The 16,559-nt window shown below is 41.6% G+C and overlaps 1 protein-coding gene across 1 annotated transcript; it reads left to right on the top strand.

Annotated features, from left to right (window-relative positions):
• The first annotated feature begins 7,197 nt into the window (after positions 1-7,197).
• On the top strand, positions 7,198-13,901 carry LOC114040197 (myeloid cell surface antigen CD33-like). Its single transcript, XM_027858213.1, is given in 6 exon segments — positions 7,198-7,291; positions 7,725-8,108; positions 8,677-8,961; positions 9,244-9,331; positions 9,439-9,535; positions 13,251-13,901. Coding segments are annotated over 6 exon segments (1,053 nt in total). The 3' UTR covers positions 13,356-13,901.
• The last annotated feature ends 2,658 nt before the right edge of the window (positions 13,902-16,559 follow it).

Here is a 16,559-nt window from a genome sequence, read left to right as displayed (position 1 = left end):
GCAAAAATAGTGAGCAAAATAGAAAACTTCAATCTGTAACGGTAAATGTCACCAAAGAAACAAAAGAGAGAACAATAGATTGAGAATGCAAATGCACAGAAGTAAAAGACAACTGGAGACGAGAAGCAAAAATGTTCTTAAAAGTAAATATACTCAGAAGCAAGACATATGGATCATATGATAGAAACATATAGACACATAGAAACATATAGAAAGCGTAGAAACAACCTAAGGATCATAGGTCTCCCAGAAGAACATGATAGGACAAAAAACTTTAATATCATTAATGAAGGAAAAATAGAAGAAAATTTGCCAGGACTTCAAAACATAGAAAATGAAATTCCAATTGAATGAATCCAAAAGTGGCCTCCAGAAAAAAAAAATAAACCCAAGGCTGCAAACTCCAAGACACATAGTGATTAAATCTAACAACTCAATTCAGAAATAATAAGTTCTGTAAGCCATCAGGAGAAAGACCTTCAAATGCAAAGGAGAGAATATTTGAATAATGAAAACTATCTTACATTCACTAGAAAAAGTAGGAGGGAATGGAATAATGTGTTCTGAAGAACACTGGAACTCAGGATGCAGCCCAGGTTGACTTATGCTGCAAATCTGAACTTAACCACTTGGGACAAAAGATGGTCGTTGAGTAATAAAGAAGAGTTTAAAACTTTTTTTTTGTTTTGTTTTTAGGCAATTGGGGTTAAGTGACTTGCCCAGGGTCACACAGCTAGTAAGTGTCAAGTGTTTGGTCTGAGGCCTGATTTGAACTCAGGTCCTCCTGACTTCAGGGCCAGTGCTCTATCCACTGCACCATCTAGCTTCCCCAAAACATTTTTTTTAAGAAAGAAAACCAGAACTGAGGAAATTATTTTTATCTCAAACACCCCAAACAATAGAAATACAATTGGAGTGAATAAATGCAGCTAGCAATAGAAACAGAGTGACAACAGAAACACAGGTGAGAAAATTCTTTCTAAATGTCCACGAAAAGACAGGGGTGAAGGTGGAAATCTGAGAGAGGTAACAGTGAAGATGTGGACAAAGGGCATTATAGACAGCACCTGGTGACACTCTGCCTACAGGTGAATACTTCTTTTGTGAGACTACATTACAACATGGGAGAAAGTAGGGAGGTAGAGAGGAGTGAGTGGTGTGTGGGGGTCAATTCAAGAACTAGAAATGAGAATAAGGTGACCTCTGTGATCTCAGAAATTGAAGAACCTATTGGGGGACAGGTTAAGGAGGGGGGGGGAGATTGAAAATAGAGGAAAGAAAGGAGGCCTTACTTTGGAGGTGGGAGGGGATCCCATTGATGGACAATGCTCCTATTGGGAGATGAGGACCTAGTACTAGGTAAGGCCTGGGGGTTTTAGTGCCTGAAAAGTCTACTAGTCCTTGGAAGGGAGAGTTGGAACCCTCGATGGACAACTGGCACCTGGAGGAATGGGAGAGCATGTACCCAGGGAGGAGATTTTCAGGCAAACCAAGAAAAAGAAGAGGTTATAGTTGGGGCGGGGGGAGGTGCCCTACCATAGGGCAGTGTCCTCTCTGACACTTGAAATAAATGGCATTGCTCTGAGGGTAAGACACAATGGAAAAGGGGAATCCATGGGGTAAGCCACAAAAGGCAGTGGCAGAAAGTTCCTAGAGGACAGATGGATACCTTGGAGGCTTTGATCGTATGAGGAATACAGAGAAAAGACAGAGACCAGATGATTATAGGGGTCATGAATCAGAGAATAGGGGTCTAGAGTAAATAGGCAGAGAAGATGGATAATGAAGAAAGTGAAAGAAATCCTTTAGAAAGGGGTACAAAAATGAAATTAAAAAGCTTATTGAATAGTACTAGCTAAAAGTGAGGAGAGAAAGAAGGAATCTATCTGACTGAGTAGAAAAAAGGGGGGAAAGGGGCAGAACTTTATAAACAGGTAAAAGCAGGAGAGAGGACCTAACAGACAAAACCCTAAATGGAAAGGGCAACAAATAAGAAGAGGGGATCAGGGATGAGAAGAGAGCCAGTGGGAACAGGGCCACTTTAAAAAAAAGATTAAAGTCAAGATAAATAATATTGTGCTTACAGCAGAACAGGGGAAAAGACATATTCTGAAAAAAAAACATTTTAGAGATGCCTGTTTAGAGACACAATTTTAGAAATCTATGATAATTTTAAATGTGAATGGATTAAGCAATACAATAAGACAAAAAAGGGTACAAATTGAATAAGAAAACAAAATCATACAAATGTTGCTATAGGAAACACATTTACAAAACAAAGACACACACACAAAATAAAATTGAGGGACTGAAAAAAAAATTCACCATGCACCAAGTGAATCCAAAAAAGCAGGAGTTGATATGATGTTATCAGATGAGGTAAAAACAAACACTCAGAGGCAATTAGGTGGTGCAGTGGACAGAGCTCTGGCCTTGGAATCAGGAGGACCTGAGTTCAAATCCAATCTCAGACACATAACATGAATTAGCTGAGTGACCCTGGGCAAGTCACTTAACCCCATTGCCTAAAAAAAAACAACAAAAAAAAGCCCCCCAAAAATCATTCAAAAAACAAAAAGAGATAAACAAGGAAATTATATTATGCTGAAAAGAATCACAGACAACAAACTAATATCAGTAATAAATTTAGATACTTCAAATGCCTTAGCATTATGAAAAATGATTTCTCTTGGTATTCTGTGTCTTGGAGACTCAGAGTCCCCAGCAGAGATTGCCTTGAGTCTTTTCCTGGTCAAACTCCCACCTAGGCTTGAATTGATTTAATATGATCAGCTTTGGGTAGAGACAGATTCTTCTGCCTAGATAGCCCAAGACTGGGGGTGGTCTGATAGGACAGGTATTAAGGTATATCAGGTATGTGACCAAAGTTACATACTCAAGACCTCATTTTATTATAACCTACCTCTCAGTGTGTTGAACAATCAGAATTGATTGGCACCCCTTGGAAATACCTACTCTTTGAAGGGCATATTTCTCTATACCTCTAAATCCCAAATCAAGCCAGCTCTGAACTGGCCCCCTTGGAGGGGCCCAGTTTTGGACTGAACTCCCATGCAATGCATGTCAAGTCAGCTTGAAAGAAATTGAAGAGTGGACACATGCACCCTAAGTTTGTTTATCTCTTTCTTAGAACAGACTCCATAATTTATTGGAGTTTGACAGCACCAGAATTCACAAAGGAAACATCTGAGCTTTAAGAAGACACAGACAGTAACACAATAATGACAGGAGACTTCAATATCCCTTTGTCAGTTTTTGATAAGTTTAATGGAAAGGTAAACAGAAGAGAACCGAACAAATTTCTGGAGAAACTAGAGTTAAAAGATACGATGATATCTTCTAAATGGGATAGCAAAAGAATATACATATTTCTCTGTTTATAATTTTCCTAATTTTGAACTATCCTTGAATCCCTGGTATAAATCCCACTAGATCATAAATGAATAATTTCTTGTATTGGTGTAATCTGCTTACTAGGATTTTGTTTAAAATTTTTGATTGACTATTAATTAATGATATTGGCCTATATTTTCTTTCTGTGTGTTGTCTTTCCTTGGTTTATTTTCAGTACTATATATGTCTCATAAAAAAAAATTCTGGCAGGGTTCTCTTTTCCCCCTCAACTTTGCCTTTACTTATTGTTCTTTAATATTTTGATAGAATTCTTTTATTTACAGCTAGATCTATTGTTATTTTTTCTGAAACTGGATTATTTAATATCTCTATCTGGTCTTCTGAGAGTTTGAGTATTTTATATTTTTGAAGGTATTACTCTATTTCTTTGTGTTCTTAGTGTTGTTAGCACACAATAGTGCATAATATGTTCTGATTACTCTTTTTCTGGTTTTGTTGTGATTTCACCTTGCTAATTTGCTATTTTATTGATTTTATTTTCTGCTCTTTTTTTAAAATCACCTTAGATAAGAGTTGATGGATTTATTTAGTCCTTTAAAAAAAACAAAACCAAACTCTGGCTTTTAGTTTCATTTATTATTTTTATGGTTTTTGTTTCTAATTTATCTATTTCCCCTTCTAATTTTTAATTCTCTTCTTTTGTGCTTATTTTGAGTTTGTTTATTAATTTTCTAATTTTAAAAAAGTGCATATTGAGTTCATTAATCTTCTCTTTTCTATTTTGTTAACATATGATTGTAAGGATATGATTTTTCCCCTGAGGACTACTTTAGCTGCATACCAGAAATTTTGGTATGCTGTTTCATCACAATCATTTTCTTTTGCATAGTAATGAGATGTTTCTATGATTTATTCTTTGGCATACTCATTATTTAAGATTTCACTGTTATGTCTCCATTTGGGTCTGTACCTTTTGTTTGTGGTCCTTGAACCAATTTCTATTCTGACAATTAAAAAGTTCAAGAGACATAGTTTCTGGGCAATTTAGTCATTTTATTAATAAGTCCAGCCGGTTATCAATAAAAGAATGGTCATTTGACCATCTCTCTTAAACCAAAGACCCCTAATGATGGCGGGGGAGGAGTTACAGTTTATATACCCTTCAAAAAGGAGATGTTCCTGTGGGATGCCTAACCACCTCTAATTGGTTAATCAAATGGGAGGTAGGCTATTTTGGGGACCTGACTTATTGAGTGATTTAGGTCACTCAAATCTTGGTCAAAGAGACATCAATTTCCATATCACCAGTCTTGATAATAGAGAGAATCAACATTTCTCTGGGACCAGTCTGAGCAAACACAATGAGGAGAAACATAGCCATTAGCCTAAACTTAGAGTTTAGTTTCTTTTACTGTATGATTAGATCTTGACCTGGGTAAATCTCTAAGAGAGATTTCCCATGCTGGTTGGTTTCTGGATGAAGAAGTAGAAAAGGGGCAAAACCTTAGTCTTAATGTAATAATTAGCTATTAAACAGAAGAGACTGTGAAGGATGTAATGATTATTTCTGCCTTATTACCTTTGTTTGTATTATCTCTGTGATGTAGTATATGGTCAATTTTTGTAAAAGTTCCATTTGGTACAGAGAAAGGAGCTGGAGAGAGCACAGTGACAGGCAGCTGTCATGAATGATGTAGCAGTGTTAGCATCAATGATTCAGCCATGGGCAGCAGCAGTGGTAGCCACAGATGGAGGAACTTTGGCAGGAGACTGACTCCAAGCATTCTAACAGCTGGAGCCTTTTCCTTTCCCTGGCTTGTAGCTTAGCATACTAATCTGGAATCCAGCAAAGTGGAACTGAATTCTGGTTCCTCAGAGTAGCTGAGGGAACAATAATGCATTGACTCCATCTTTTTGTCCTTGTTTTATGGCCCCATTTTACTGGTGGCCAAGTTAATTACTAAGGTTTTACTTCACATTTAAAAGTTTTTCTTGCTCATTATTTACATTATTCAGAATATTTTTTAGATGAAGATAAGATCATTTTAATTGCATCTTGAAAGTTTTTTTATATTTTATTGGACAATGTGAGGGAAAGAAGGGAAACTGGATAATTGATTGCACTAAATTCAATTAATAGTTACCATTTAGTTAGTGGGTTTTTTTGGGGGGGGAGGGTGAGGCAATTGGGGTTAAGTGACTTGCCCAGAGTCACACAGCTACTAAGTGTCAAGTATCTGGTCTGAGGTCAGATTTGAACTCAGGTCTTCTTGACTCCAGGCCCAGTGCTCTATACACTGTGCAACCTAGCTGCCCTTAGTTAGTGTTTTAAGGTTTGCAAAACACTTTACATGTATTAAGTCATTTGATCCTCATAACAACTTTGTGAAGTGGGTGTTATTATTATCATTCCATTTTACATATGAGGAACAGAGGTTCAGAGATCTAGAGGGGTTAAATGACTTGCCCATTTAAAGCTCAGATGGCCAAGAGACTCCCCTATGTTTCCTAATTACTAGCTGACCTGGGGGCTTAGAGCATTTAATGAATTTTATTGGCAAGATGTATTTTCAAGGTGAATTTTTTTTAGCTTTTCAGAGAAAAGAAGTCACATAGAATTGGGGCCTTTGCCCTAGACTAACCTCCAGGAACCAATCTCATTGTTTTAAAACATACAAGTGTCTTTCTGTTGTGGTCTAGGGATGCTGTGAACCCCAAAATGCAAGGGCAAAGGTGTGGGTCTGTCTTGAAAGAATTCAACGACTCAAGCCTTCTTTCAGTGACAGACAAAGTTTATTGTGTCACCAACAGAAGCAGGACAGATTTTAAGAATCTGAGCAATTTAATGGGAGAAAGATGTACACTTTTATACAGAAAGACTGTATGATGATCTAGATGGGATCTAGGGGTGTCAAGCAGCCTGGGGTGATCCAGAGGTCACAGAGAAAGGGGTCTAGATGGGATTAAGGAGTGGCAAAAAGCCTGGGGTGGGACAGGTGCAGCCAGTGAGGGCCACAATGAAAGGGCAGTTAAAAGATTATTGACCAGGATGGGCTAGGTACATCAGGCAAATGCTAGAGATCTGGGTGCAGGGGTTTTGGGGTCCAGGTCCCAAAGACATGATCTTTTCCTTTTAGGGGTCCAGTGCAAATCCCATCCCCATCATTTCCATTATGGTTTTTTGGGTTTTCCTATATCCATTGAAGAAAGAGAGATGGAGATTAGGGAGCTCAAGAGAAAGTGCCAGCCACAGTGATTTCTGCCGGGCAACAGATATTTATAAATAAATGCAAAAAGTGTGGGCAATTAGCAAAATAAACTGAATACAAGGAGGCAAATGCTCCCTCTGAGTTAGTACTTCAGCTTGGACTGCTGTAACCTTGATCTTGAGCTTGATCTATCCTTTGGCTCTTCTCCAGCCTTTGTGATCCGTGGCTACTCCTTTCTTTCTGCCTGGGTCTTTCACTTCTCTCTCTCCCTGTCTCTGGACATAGACAACTTGGGAGTCTTCTCCCTCCTATGCTTCTCCACCCTTCCCATACATACAGAACAATAGCTTGATCAAACTCTCCCTTGACCTTATATTGGATAATGTAAATCCTACCTGGCTCAGTTGGAGGATTCAGACTCTTGGGAGATCTGGGGCACAGGTGGCGTGGGGATACATACTAGAAGGCTTTGAATGTCCCTGTTAAGTGTTCCAAGCCCAAAACTAATTTTTTTCACCATTCTCCAGAGCTATGAGGAAGTCTGCATTTCCTCCTCCCAGTTTCCCCTTTGCTCTTAATCTTGGTTGCTGATTGGTTATGGAGACTCTGGGGAATGATGTAACATTTAGCATTTCTAGCCAGAGCATATCCCTCTACTGGATCAGAGATGTTGCTGCTGCTGCTCTTGACATTCCAGATCTTGGGGGGTGAGTAGGGTTAGGGCTGGTGTTGGGATGGTCAAGGTAGCCCTCTAAGAGTCTGGGGGGGGGTGTGGGACAGTGGAAAGACCAAAAGTTTTGGAGCCAGAAGGCCTTAGCTGTACTCCTGTCTCTGCTTCTGGTTGTGAGCCCTTTGGCCAAGTCAGCAAACTCTCTTTGGTTCTCAGTTTCCTCATCAGTACTTAAAGTAATTGAAATAGATGATCTTTAACATCCTTACCTGCTTTGAAGGTTAATGTTTTGAGTTCTCTTCCCTTTTGAGTAATCTCTGTTCTATGGTTGCTTCTGACTCTCACATGCTTCTTTCCATGTTCTGTGTTCTGATATCCTCTGTTCTGAGATCTCTTCCTGTTGTAAGAACAGCGGTTTTATTATCTGAAGTTTCATGATTAATGTTGCCTGAGTATCTTTCTGCCCACAGGGTCCCTGTCCCAGTACCCAGAGTATAAGCTAGAGGTCCCAGCATCAGTGACAGTACAAGAGGGACTGTGCATCCGGGTCCCCTGTGCTTTCTCCTACCCTTCATATCACATGATCCATGACTCCCAGGCTTTTGGGTCCTGGTTCAAGAAGGGAGCCAACACTAAAAAAGACAAACCAGTGGTAACAAATGACCCAAACCAGGATGAGCAGGAGGAGGCCAGGGGGCGATTCCATCTTGTTGGGGACCCTAAGAAGAACAACTGCTCCCTGAGCATTGTGGATGTCCAGAAAAGGGACAGTGGGCAGTACTTCTTCCGGATACACAGAGGACAGAGTTTGAAATTCAATTACCTAAGTTATATGGTTAATGTGAGTGTGAAAGGTAAGGACTTTAGTGACAGGGAATTGATCTAGGCTGTGGGATAGAGGGAGCATCCAAAGAATCACTGGGAAGTGGGGTCTCTCATGCTCCGTGTCTCAAGGGGAGGGTGGGCCATGGGAACAAGTATTACTCCAGTCAATGCCAGTGGCCAGGGGAGAGTATAGAGGCCGTAAGTCCTGGAAGCGGGATTCACTGGGGGCTCCTCTCTTTGGAGAAACAGGGCATGAGTCAAGTTTGAGTCAGGAATTGGCAATGACCTGGGCTATCCTGTGAGTCAGAGATAGAGCCAGAGATATTGGAAGAGGGATGGATATCTACGTTATAGAGGACAGCATGAAAGTCATCATGGTGGAGACCATATTGTGGGCTCCTATTTGCTGAAACAGCGGCTTCTAGGCATCAGCGAGTAGCTCAGGCCCTGGGGTGATGCAGGAAGGACAGAGCTGCAATCTTAGAAGGGACGTCCCATTGTCAGGGGAACCTAGAGATATATCAGGGATGGTCTTGAGGTTACCGGTTAAGGTTGGAGGTCCCTTATCTGAGGTCTGCTTCACTTTCTTTCCCCCAGCTCTGACACAGAAGCCAGACATCTACATTCCAAGGACCTTGGACCCTGGACAGCTGGTGAAAGTGATTTGTGTTGTTCCCTCAGACTTTGTGTGTGGGACGCCCCCTATTTTCTCTTGGACAGGGGCTATCCTCTCTTCCCAGAAAGTCAGCAGAGAAACAACCTATTTCTCTGAGCTGACCCTTACCCCAAGTCTCCAGCACCATGGCTCTAATCTTACCTGTCAAGTGACCCTCCCTGGGGCCCAAGTAAGCACAGAAAGAACTGTTCATCTCAGTGTTACCTGTGAGTATTGGGGGCCAGGATACTTGGATCTGAAAACATGTGTACTTTGTGGATGGAGGAGGGGAATGGCAAATAGAGCAACAGACACCCCTGGAAAGCTTAGTTCCTTAATAGGGCAAAGCAGCACCTGGCATTTTTACAGAGGGCAAAGCTGATGTCCAAGACTGGATTTGAACTCTGGTCCTCCTGATTCCAGGGCTGGCACTCTATCTACTGTGCCCCCTAGCTGCCCAAATCACATGTCTCTTGGAGAGCCTTACATATCTAATCCTTTTTTTACAGATAGAAATGGTCTCCTCACATTCTCTAAAGGGATCTTTTTGGGAGCTGGAATCATAGCCCTTTTTGCCCTATGTCTCATTCTGGCACTGTGAGTGAGGTGACTGGCATTGAAGCTGGGATTGGGAGTGGGAGGAAAAGGACTACCTCAGTGGTGGGATTAGGGGTCATGTCATGATGTTGGGCTCATTTTTTCAGTGTGAAATTCCTGAGGAAGAGGCAGGTAGAGGACTCAGACCCCCAGGACAGCAAGGAAGTGGATAATATCCATCAGGTCTCTGAAGGGGTCCCTTTGGTGAGTGACTTGACCATGGTCCTGAAACACCATTCTCACCTTCCAAAACTAGGGGAGTTAGAGAAGATTAAAAAATGGTTTCTGCCACTGATCAGCCATGAAGAAGGGTTGGTCTTTGCTGTTGTCAGGCCACATTTGGAGTAGGATATTCAGTGGATCTCAGACATGGTCTTTCCCCTTTCAGCCTCAGTTTCCTAATTTTTGAAATGAAGGACTTGGGCCAGCTTCAATTCAAGTATGATTTTTAAAAAAAGTCTTCTATGTGCAAGGTCTGAGGAAGCATGGTGTACTCTAGAAAACTGGTGATGGGATCAAGGATACTTGGTTTTAAGCATTGCTTGTGACTTCTATTGGCTGTGCGGCCTGAGCGTTCTGTTGTTATTGTTCAGTCATTTCAGATCTGTCCAACTCTTCATGACCCCATTTGGGGTTTTCTTGGCAAAGAAACTAGGAGTGGTCCACAATTTCCTTCTCCAGCTCATCTTACTGATGAGGAAACTGAGGCAAATAGGGTTAAGTGACTTGCCTAGGGTCATACAGCTATTCAGTGTCTCAGGCCATATTTGAACCCTTAATTCCCAGCCCAGTGCTTTATCCACTGTGCCACCTAACTGCCCATAAAATAAAATAGGAAGTTCCAAAAGGCAGAGGTGAGTAACCAGAGTGAATACATTTCAGGCATGTGCACTGCTTCTGCAAAGGTACAAAGGCTGGACATGAAATGTTGTGAACTGAGAATAACATGTAGGTCCTTTTGCTTAGAACCACAAGTGCCTGAGGGAGGAACATTTTAATTAGTCTTCAAATAAAGTTTGTAGCTAGACTGTGAAGGGCTTTTAAATGAGAAATAGAGGAGTTTGCACCAACATCTGAGACATTGTCAGCCAGTCAATCAATCACAGTCAATAAACACTTATTAAATACCTGCTATGTGCCAACCACCATGCTAAACTCAGGATACATGTAAGGCAAAAGACAATCCTTGCCTTTGAGAGCTTATGCTCAAATGTGGGAGACGATGCATGAAAAGAAACTGAAAAGTGGTGGAGACAGATACCCAATGTGGGGTATGAGGAAGTCCTGCAGCCAGGTGGGCAATAGCTCTTCCCTCCTTAAGTGGGGGATCTTATAGGAGTTCCCCAACGTCCACCCTCCACTCTCCCATCAGAGGAAGAGCTGGGCCCAAGGGACTTACTGAGGATGTACTGGTTGAGAATTGATGTAATCTTGCAGGACAATGAGTTTCTGGACACCACAAGGAAGTCCAGGAGAGCATTCAGGTGAGAAATGATGAAATGGCTGTCCTGGGTGCCCTGCTTAAGTGGAGGATCTGTGAGGAATTCTCCAAGGTCACCCTCCATCTTCTCCAGTCATAGGAAGAAGGGGGCTGTAGAGGCAGGGGGTTTGAGGAGATCAGTGAATTCGTTAAGCTCTTATGATGTTTCAGTCATTATATTAAGCAGTGGGGACAGAAAGACAAAAGCAAAAGAGCCCTGTCCCCTCCCTACAGGGAGACAAAAATGCATGCATATAAGTATTTATTGAAAACATACGTAACAAGTACAAGGAGGTTATTGTAGGGTGGGCACTGGTGGTTGAGGCACCAGGAAAGGTTTTATGGAGAAGAGGGCACTTGATTTGGGTTTTGAAGAAACTAGAGATTCCAAGAGGGTGGTGGTGCCCTTGGCAGTGATGGAGAAGGTCAAGGGAGAGAGGATTGGGGGTCTGGTAGATAATGAGTTTTGTTTTGGATAAGCAGAGTTTGCGATGGATACAGGACATCCAGTTGGAAAAGTCTAATAGCAAATTGGTGATGTAGGACTAGCTTAGCAGAGCATGTTGGGCTGAATATACAAGATGTCTCAGGAGTCTTAGTGCAGTTTAAAGGTATATATAAAAAAAATTCAAACTGCACTAAAACTTTTGGGACACCCTATATAGCTCTAGAAGTCATCTGGTTAGAGATGGTAATCCAACACATGGGACCTGATGAAATCATGAAATGAGAGACTGTAGAGAAAAAAGAGAAGGACCAGAGCAGAATCTTGGAGGACACCCACAGTTAGGGGGTATGACATGAATAACAAATCAGCCAAGGAGATGGAGGAGGCATAATCAGATAGATTGTTGAACCCAGAGGGGGCAGTGACAAAAAACCCAGAGAGGAGAGAATATCTAGAAGAAGGGGGTTAGCAGCATCAAAAGCTACAGAGATGTCAAGGAAGATGAGCATAGAGAAGAGGCTATTCTATTGTGTGATAAGTTGGTAACTTTGGAGAGAGAAATTTCAATTGAGTAATAAGGTCAGAAGGCAGAGTGATGAAAGGCTCCAAGAGGGGGGAGATAAGGAAGTGGATGCTAGTTCCTTTTCCTTTCTCGGTTTCAATTTTCTCAGTGGCACCATGGGGAGCTGGGAGTCGCTGATCCCTCTTGTCCCTGAGAGTCTTTGCTCCTTGGCCCTGGTCAATCCCTTCTATCCATAATTCTCTCCATTTTCAAGGCTCTGAATCAAGGCACTCCTCATTTGGTGCCCTCTTGCCTTCAGGCCATTCATTTATATAAACAGGGTTCATGAGATCAGAGCTTTAAGGGTAGAAGGAACCCCAGAAATAAATTCACCCAAGCCCCAGTTTTACAGATAATGAAACTAAATCCTGGAAAGAGGAAGTATTTCGATGAGGTCACTTCTCGACTGGGGCAGTGTAATTCAATTACATGTCCTTTGATTCTACATCTAGTATTCTTTCCAAGGCATCACTGTGCCTACCGATCATGGAAGAAAAGGACCTAAGACACCACCATGACTGATTTCACTTCAATTTTATAGAGTGAAACTGAGGCCCAGAGAGGGAGGGAAAGTGACTCCCCCAAGGTCGCTCACTTTTCATAGACTTTAGAGTTGGAAGGAATCTTACAGAGAGGAAAAGCTGAGGCTCAGAAAGGAAAAGAGACTCTCCCAAGGTTACACAGAAAGTTACTGGTAAAGCCTTAGAGCTGATCTAGTGCAACCTTGCTTATTTTATATAGGTGAAAACTGAGCCCCAACAGAAAGAAGGAACTTACCCAAGGAGCTTAGAGGTTTCCCAGAAAGGAGAAGAGACTTACCTAAGGTTACACAGTTATATCAGACATACTATAACTTGGCAGAGTAGACTGGTTGTGGAGTCATGGAGAGGGTTCAGAGCCAACTTCTAACACTTAGTGGGATTTACCCTGGGCAAATCACTTCATGTCTCTTAGCCTCATTGTCCCTATATTTAAAATGGGATAATAATATCCCTAACACCTGCTTCACAGGGTTATTTTGGGAGTCCAATGAAATGAGATCTGCAAATCACTTGGTAGAATTTAAAGGACTATATACACCAGCTATTACATTAGGAGGGGGAAACTGAAGCCCCAGTGGCGGCCTCCTCAAAGTTCACCCATGAAGTAATAGGAAAAGGTTAGACTCAAAACCATAGTTTCTGACCACCAGCTTATGGCTTCCCCCTCTTTGTATCTCATTCTGTGCCCCACCCCCACCTTGAAAAGATCACAATTTGGCTGGTAGGCCATATGCATAAGCAAATAGCACTAACCATTCCTAAGAGAAAGGCTCCTGACCAAAAACCAAGATAGCCTTCTTCTCAAACCATGATTGGTTCCCCAGAGTCAGGCCGGGATCCTCAGTATCCTGGGCTGATGCCAGATTCTTTTCCTTTCACTCCTATAGGATCAACACAGGGGTCCCAGGTTGCCTCTGCCTAGCCCAGCCACTTCGGAACCCTCAAAGGAGATTCACTATGCATCCCTTAACTTCAGAAGAATCAGTCCTTGAAACAACCTGGAGAGCCAGAACCCAGAGAACTGAGATGCCCAGGACCAGTGCTCAGAGATTGTTTCAATGAGGTGGCATCTGGGACTCATGGGGTGGGAAGTCAAATGAAGAAGATACAATCTAATTCTATTCCTGGAAGGAGCTCACTCTGTCTGGAAACCCACTCCTCAGATCCTTCTCTGATCTGCCCAATGACATTGAGATAACCTGACAACAAAGTCTCCTTTCCTTTTGGACAGCCTAGCCCCAGGAAGCAAAGGAGTAGGCTGCAGAGAAGGCATTTTACAAGAAGTCATGTCCTGTTCTCACTAGGGCATTTGTCCAGAGGACAAAACCCTTGTTATCTGAGTCAGGGTCATAGAGCATAGAATCTCAGTGTTGGGGGAAGGGGGTCCCTTGTATAACATGTTTTCTGGCACTACCATCCCAATTCCCACTTGCACTGAGTTGGGTCCCCAGAGCCTGGCTACTCCATTTCCTCATATCCCTGATGGATTGGAGTTGTTTTCTTTTCCTTCTTTCCCTATTTCTTTCCTTCCTTCTTTCTTTTTCTTTCTTCCTTTCCCACTTCCTTCCTTTCTGTTTTTTCTTCCTTTCTCTTTTTTCCTTTCTTTCCTTCTTTCTTCCTTTCCTCTTTCATTCCTTCTTTTCCTTCTTTCTTTCCCCATTTCTTCTTTTCTCTCTCCTTCCTTCCGTCTTTACTCAAAACATAGAGACTGTTTATTATTTTTTCAGTCCACATTCTCTCCCTCTAATCCAATAAACATTTATTAAGTGCTCACTATGTGCCAGGAACTGTCCTAAGTGCTGGGGATCTGATCAACAAAAAGAAAAACAGTCCTCTATACTCAAGGATCTTACAAACTGAAGGGGGAGATAATGTACAAAAGGAGGCAGGAAAGAGGGTGGAGGGAAGATGAGGATGGGACACCAGGGAGTATCTTGTCCTGTGGAGTTGAAACCAAGTAGGGCATCAGATGCAAAGTGGAGTGAGTTGAGTCCAATTTCTGCCCTCTACAAAGGAAGGCATTTGGAGAAATTTGGTATTCTGCCCTCCAGCCTTCCAATCAGAGGGGAGAGGAGGCTAAGGGAGGTGGTGTCAATCAAAGCTTGAGTCAACAGCATTGTGGTGAGTTTAGAAGTAATGAGCTAATCTTGGGAAGGGCATATTGTTCTGTGGAGTTGAAACCAAGGCAGGGGAACAGCTGCAAAGTGGACTACCTCCCCTGCCCAATAAGAAGGTAAGAAAAATAAAATCTATTATAAATAAGCATAGTCATGCAAAACAAATTTCCTCATCAGCCATGTTTCAAGAAAAAGAAAGAAATAGAAAAAAAAAACCTGCTTTAGTCTGCACTGAGTCCACTAGCTCTCTTTCTGGAGGTGGGTAGCATATTTCATCATGAGTTCTTTGGGCCATGGTGTGGATCAGAGTTACTAAGTCTTTTATGGTTGATCACATTACAAAATTGCTGATACTGTGTAGATGGTTTTGGTCCCACTCACTCAACTTTGCAACAATTCATATAAATCTTCCCCAGGCTTCTCTAAAACCATCCTCTTCATTAGTTTTTAAAGTAACTGTATTTCATCACATTCATATACCACAGCTTGTTCAATCATTTTCCAATTGATGGGTATCCCTTCAGTTTCCAATTCTTTGCCCCCATAAAAAGAACTTTCATAAATATTTTTCCACATATGAATCTTTTTCCTCTTTCTTTGAGCTCCTTGGGGGTATTGCCCTAGGGAGTTGTTTTCTACTGTTATAGATCATAACTCCTCACAAGAATGCTTTCTGTCATGATCATATGTTGTTATCAAGTTGTCAGTTAGACTTAATAAGCTTAATTAGAAAAGGGCATCTACTAAATTGGTAGAGTTAAAACATTTTGTACTCAGCATTCTTCTCAAAATGTCTACTACATACTCTCATAGGTATGTACAATGTACATGGGAGAAGAGACTCAAACTTATTGGTCAAAGAGGTAACTTACAGCTGCTAGAAATGGTTTTTCTGGAATTCTTTAGATGGTCCACTTAACCATGGCATATTTTTCCTGCAGGGGTCCTTATAGAACTTTGAATCTTCATCCAGTCTCTCTTAGCTTCCAAGGTACACGCTGAACTCCCTGTTCTTTGGATGCTGTTGAGATGGCAATAGGAAGAGAGGAAGTTCAAAATCCTCTAGACCTGTTGAAGCTCATGGAGTCTTCCTCCAGGCAAGGAAGGGCAAGGCTGAGGGAGCAAAGTTGCTTTCCTTCCCAAGCAATTCCTTATAAAGGGTTTAGCTGAAACACTTTCCTGTCTGACATCAGGCTTTTAAATCTCTCAGGTCCCAAACTAGTTTGCTGTTCTTATGCAAGACTCAGAGGCCATACCAAGTCTCTTATCATAATCAGAAGGGGCTTCCTGTCACTCTTAGTTGAAATGTCTGTGAATGGTTCAAAGAAATATCCAGTCTTTGGTCAGACCTAATTCTGGTTGATTCAGTCAAGAAGAGTTATTTCCTGACAATAGTCATTACTTTTAAGTGGATCTCCACCTTTACATTTAGAACATAGAGCCTGAAAGATGAGAAGTACCTTAAGTTATAGAATTCACATCTGGGACGCTCCTGAGAATCCAAAATGTTGGAATGAGGAGGGACCTTAGAACATAGAATATTAGAACAGAGTTATGTCAGATTTGGGAGGTTCCTTCTGTACAATTGTAGAGCTGGGAGGGCCCTTAGAGACCACTTAGTACATCACATCAATTTCACAAAATTACACATACGTTGGGAGAGACTTCAGAGGCCATCCCATCCAAACTGCCAAACTGAATAGGAATCCCTTCCAAAATATTGCCCCGAAATATTAATGCAGATTTTGGCTGAACACATCCAGAGAGACTGGAAACAACTCCTTTCTTTCCAAGGTGGTGAATTCCACTTTTAGGTGACTGTTTGTTTTTCCTAACATTAATCAGTCAGTCAACAAGCAGCAAGCATTTGTTTATTAAGCACATACTGCATCCTAAGAAATGCGATTGGTGCCAGGGATACCAAGACAGACATGAAACAGTCTCTTCTCTCAAGGACCTTCCCTTAAATCAAGTGTGATAACACATACACATAAGTGTAACATCACCCTCTGGGTTCACTCCCCAAATCCACAGTAACACTAATCAGTTTGGATGCCCAGGATGGGCAGCTACTACTAC

The sequence above is a fragment of the Vombatus ursinus genome, unplaced genomic scaffold (genome assembly GCF_900497805.2).
Source record: "Vombatus ursinus unplaced genomic scaffold, bare-nosed wombat genome assembly UNPS02012758.1, whole genome shotgun sequence".
NCBI lineage: Eukaryota > Metazoa > Chordata > Mammalia > Diprotodontia > Vombatidae > Vombatus > Vombatus ursinus.
This window is presented reverse-complemented; position numbering and strand designations above follow the sequence as displayed.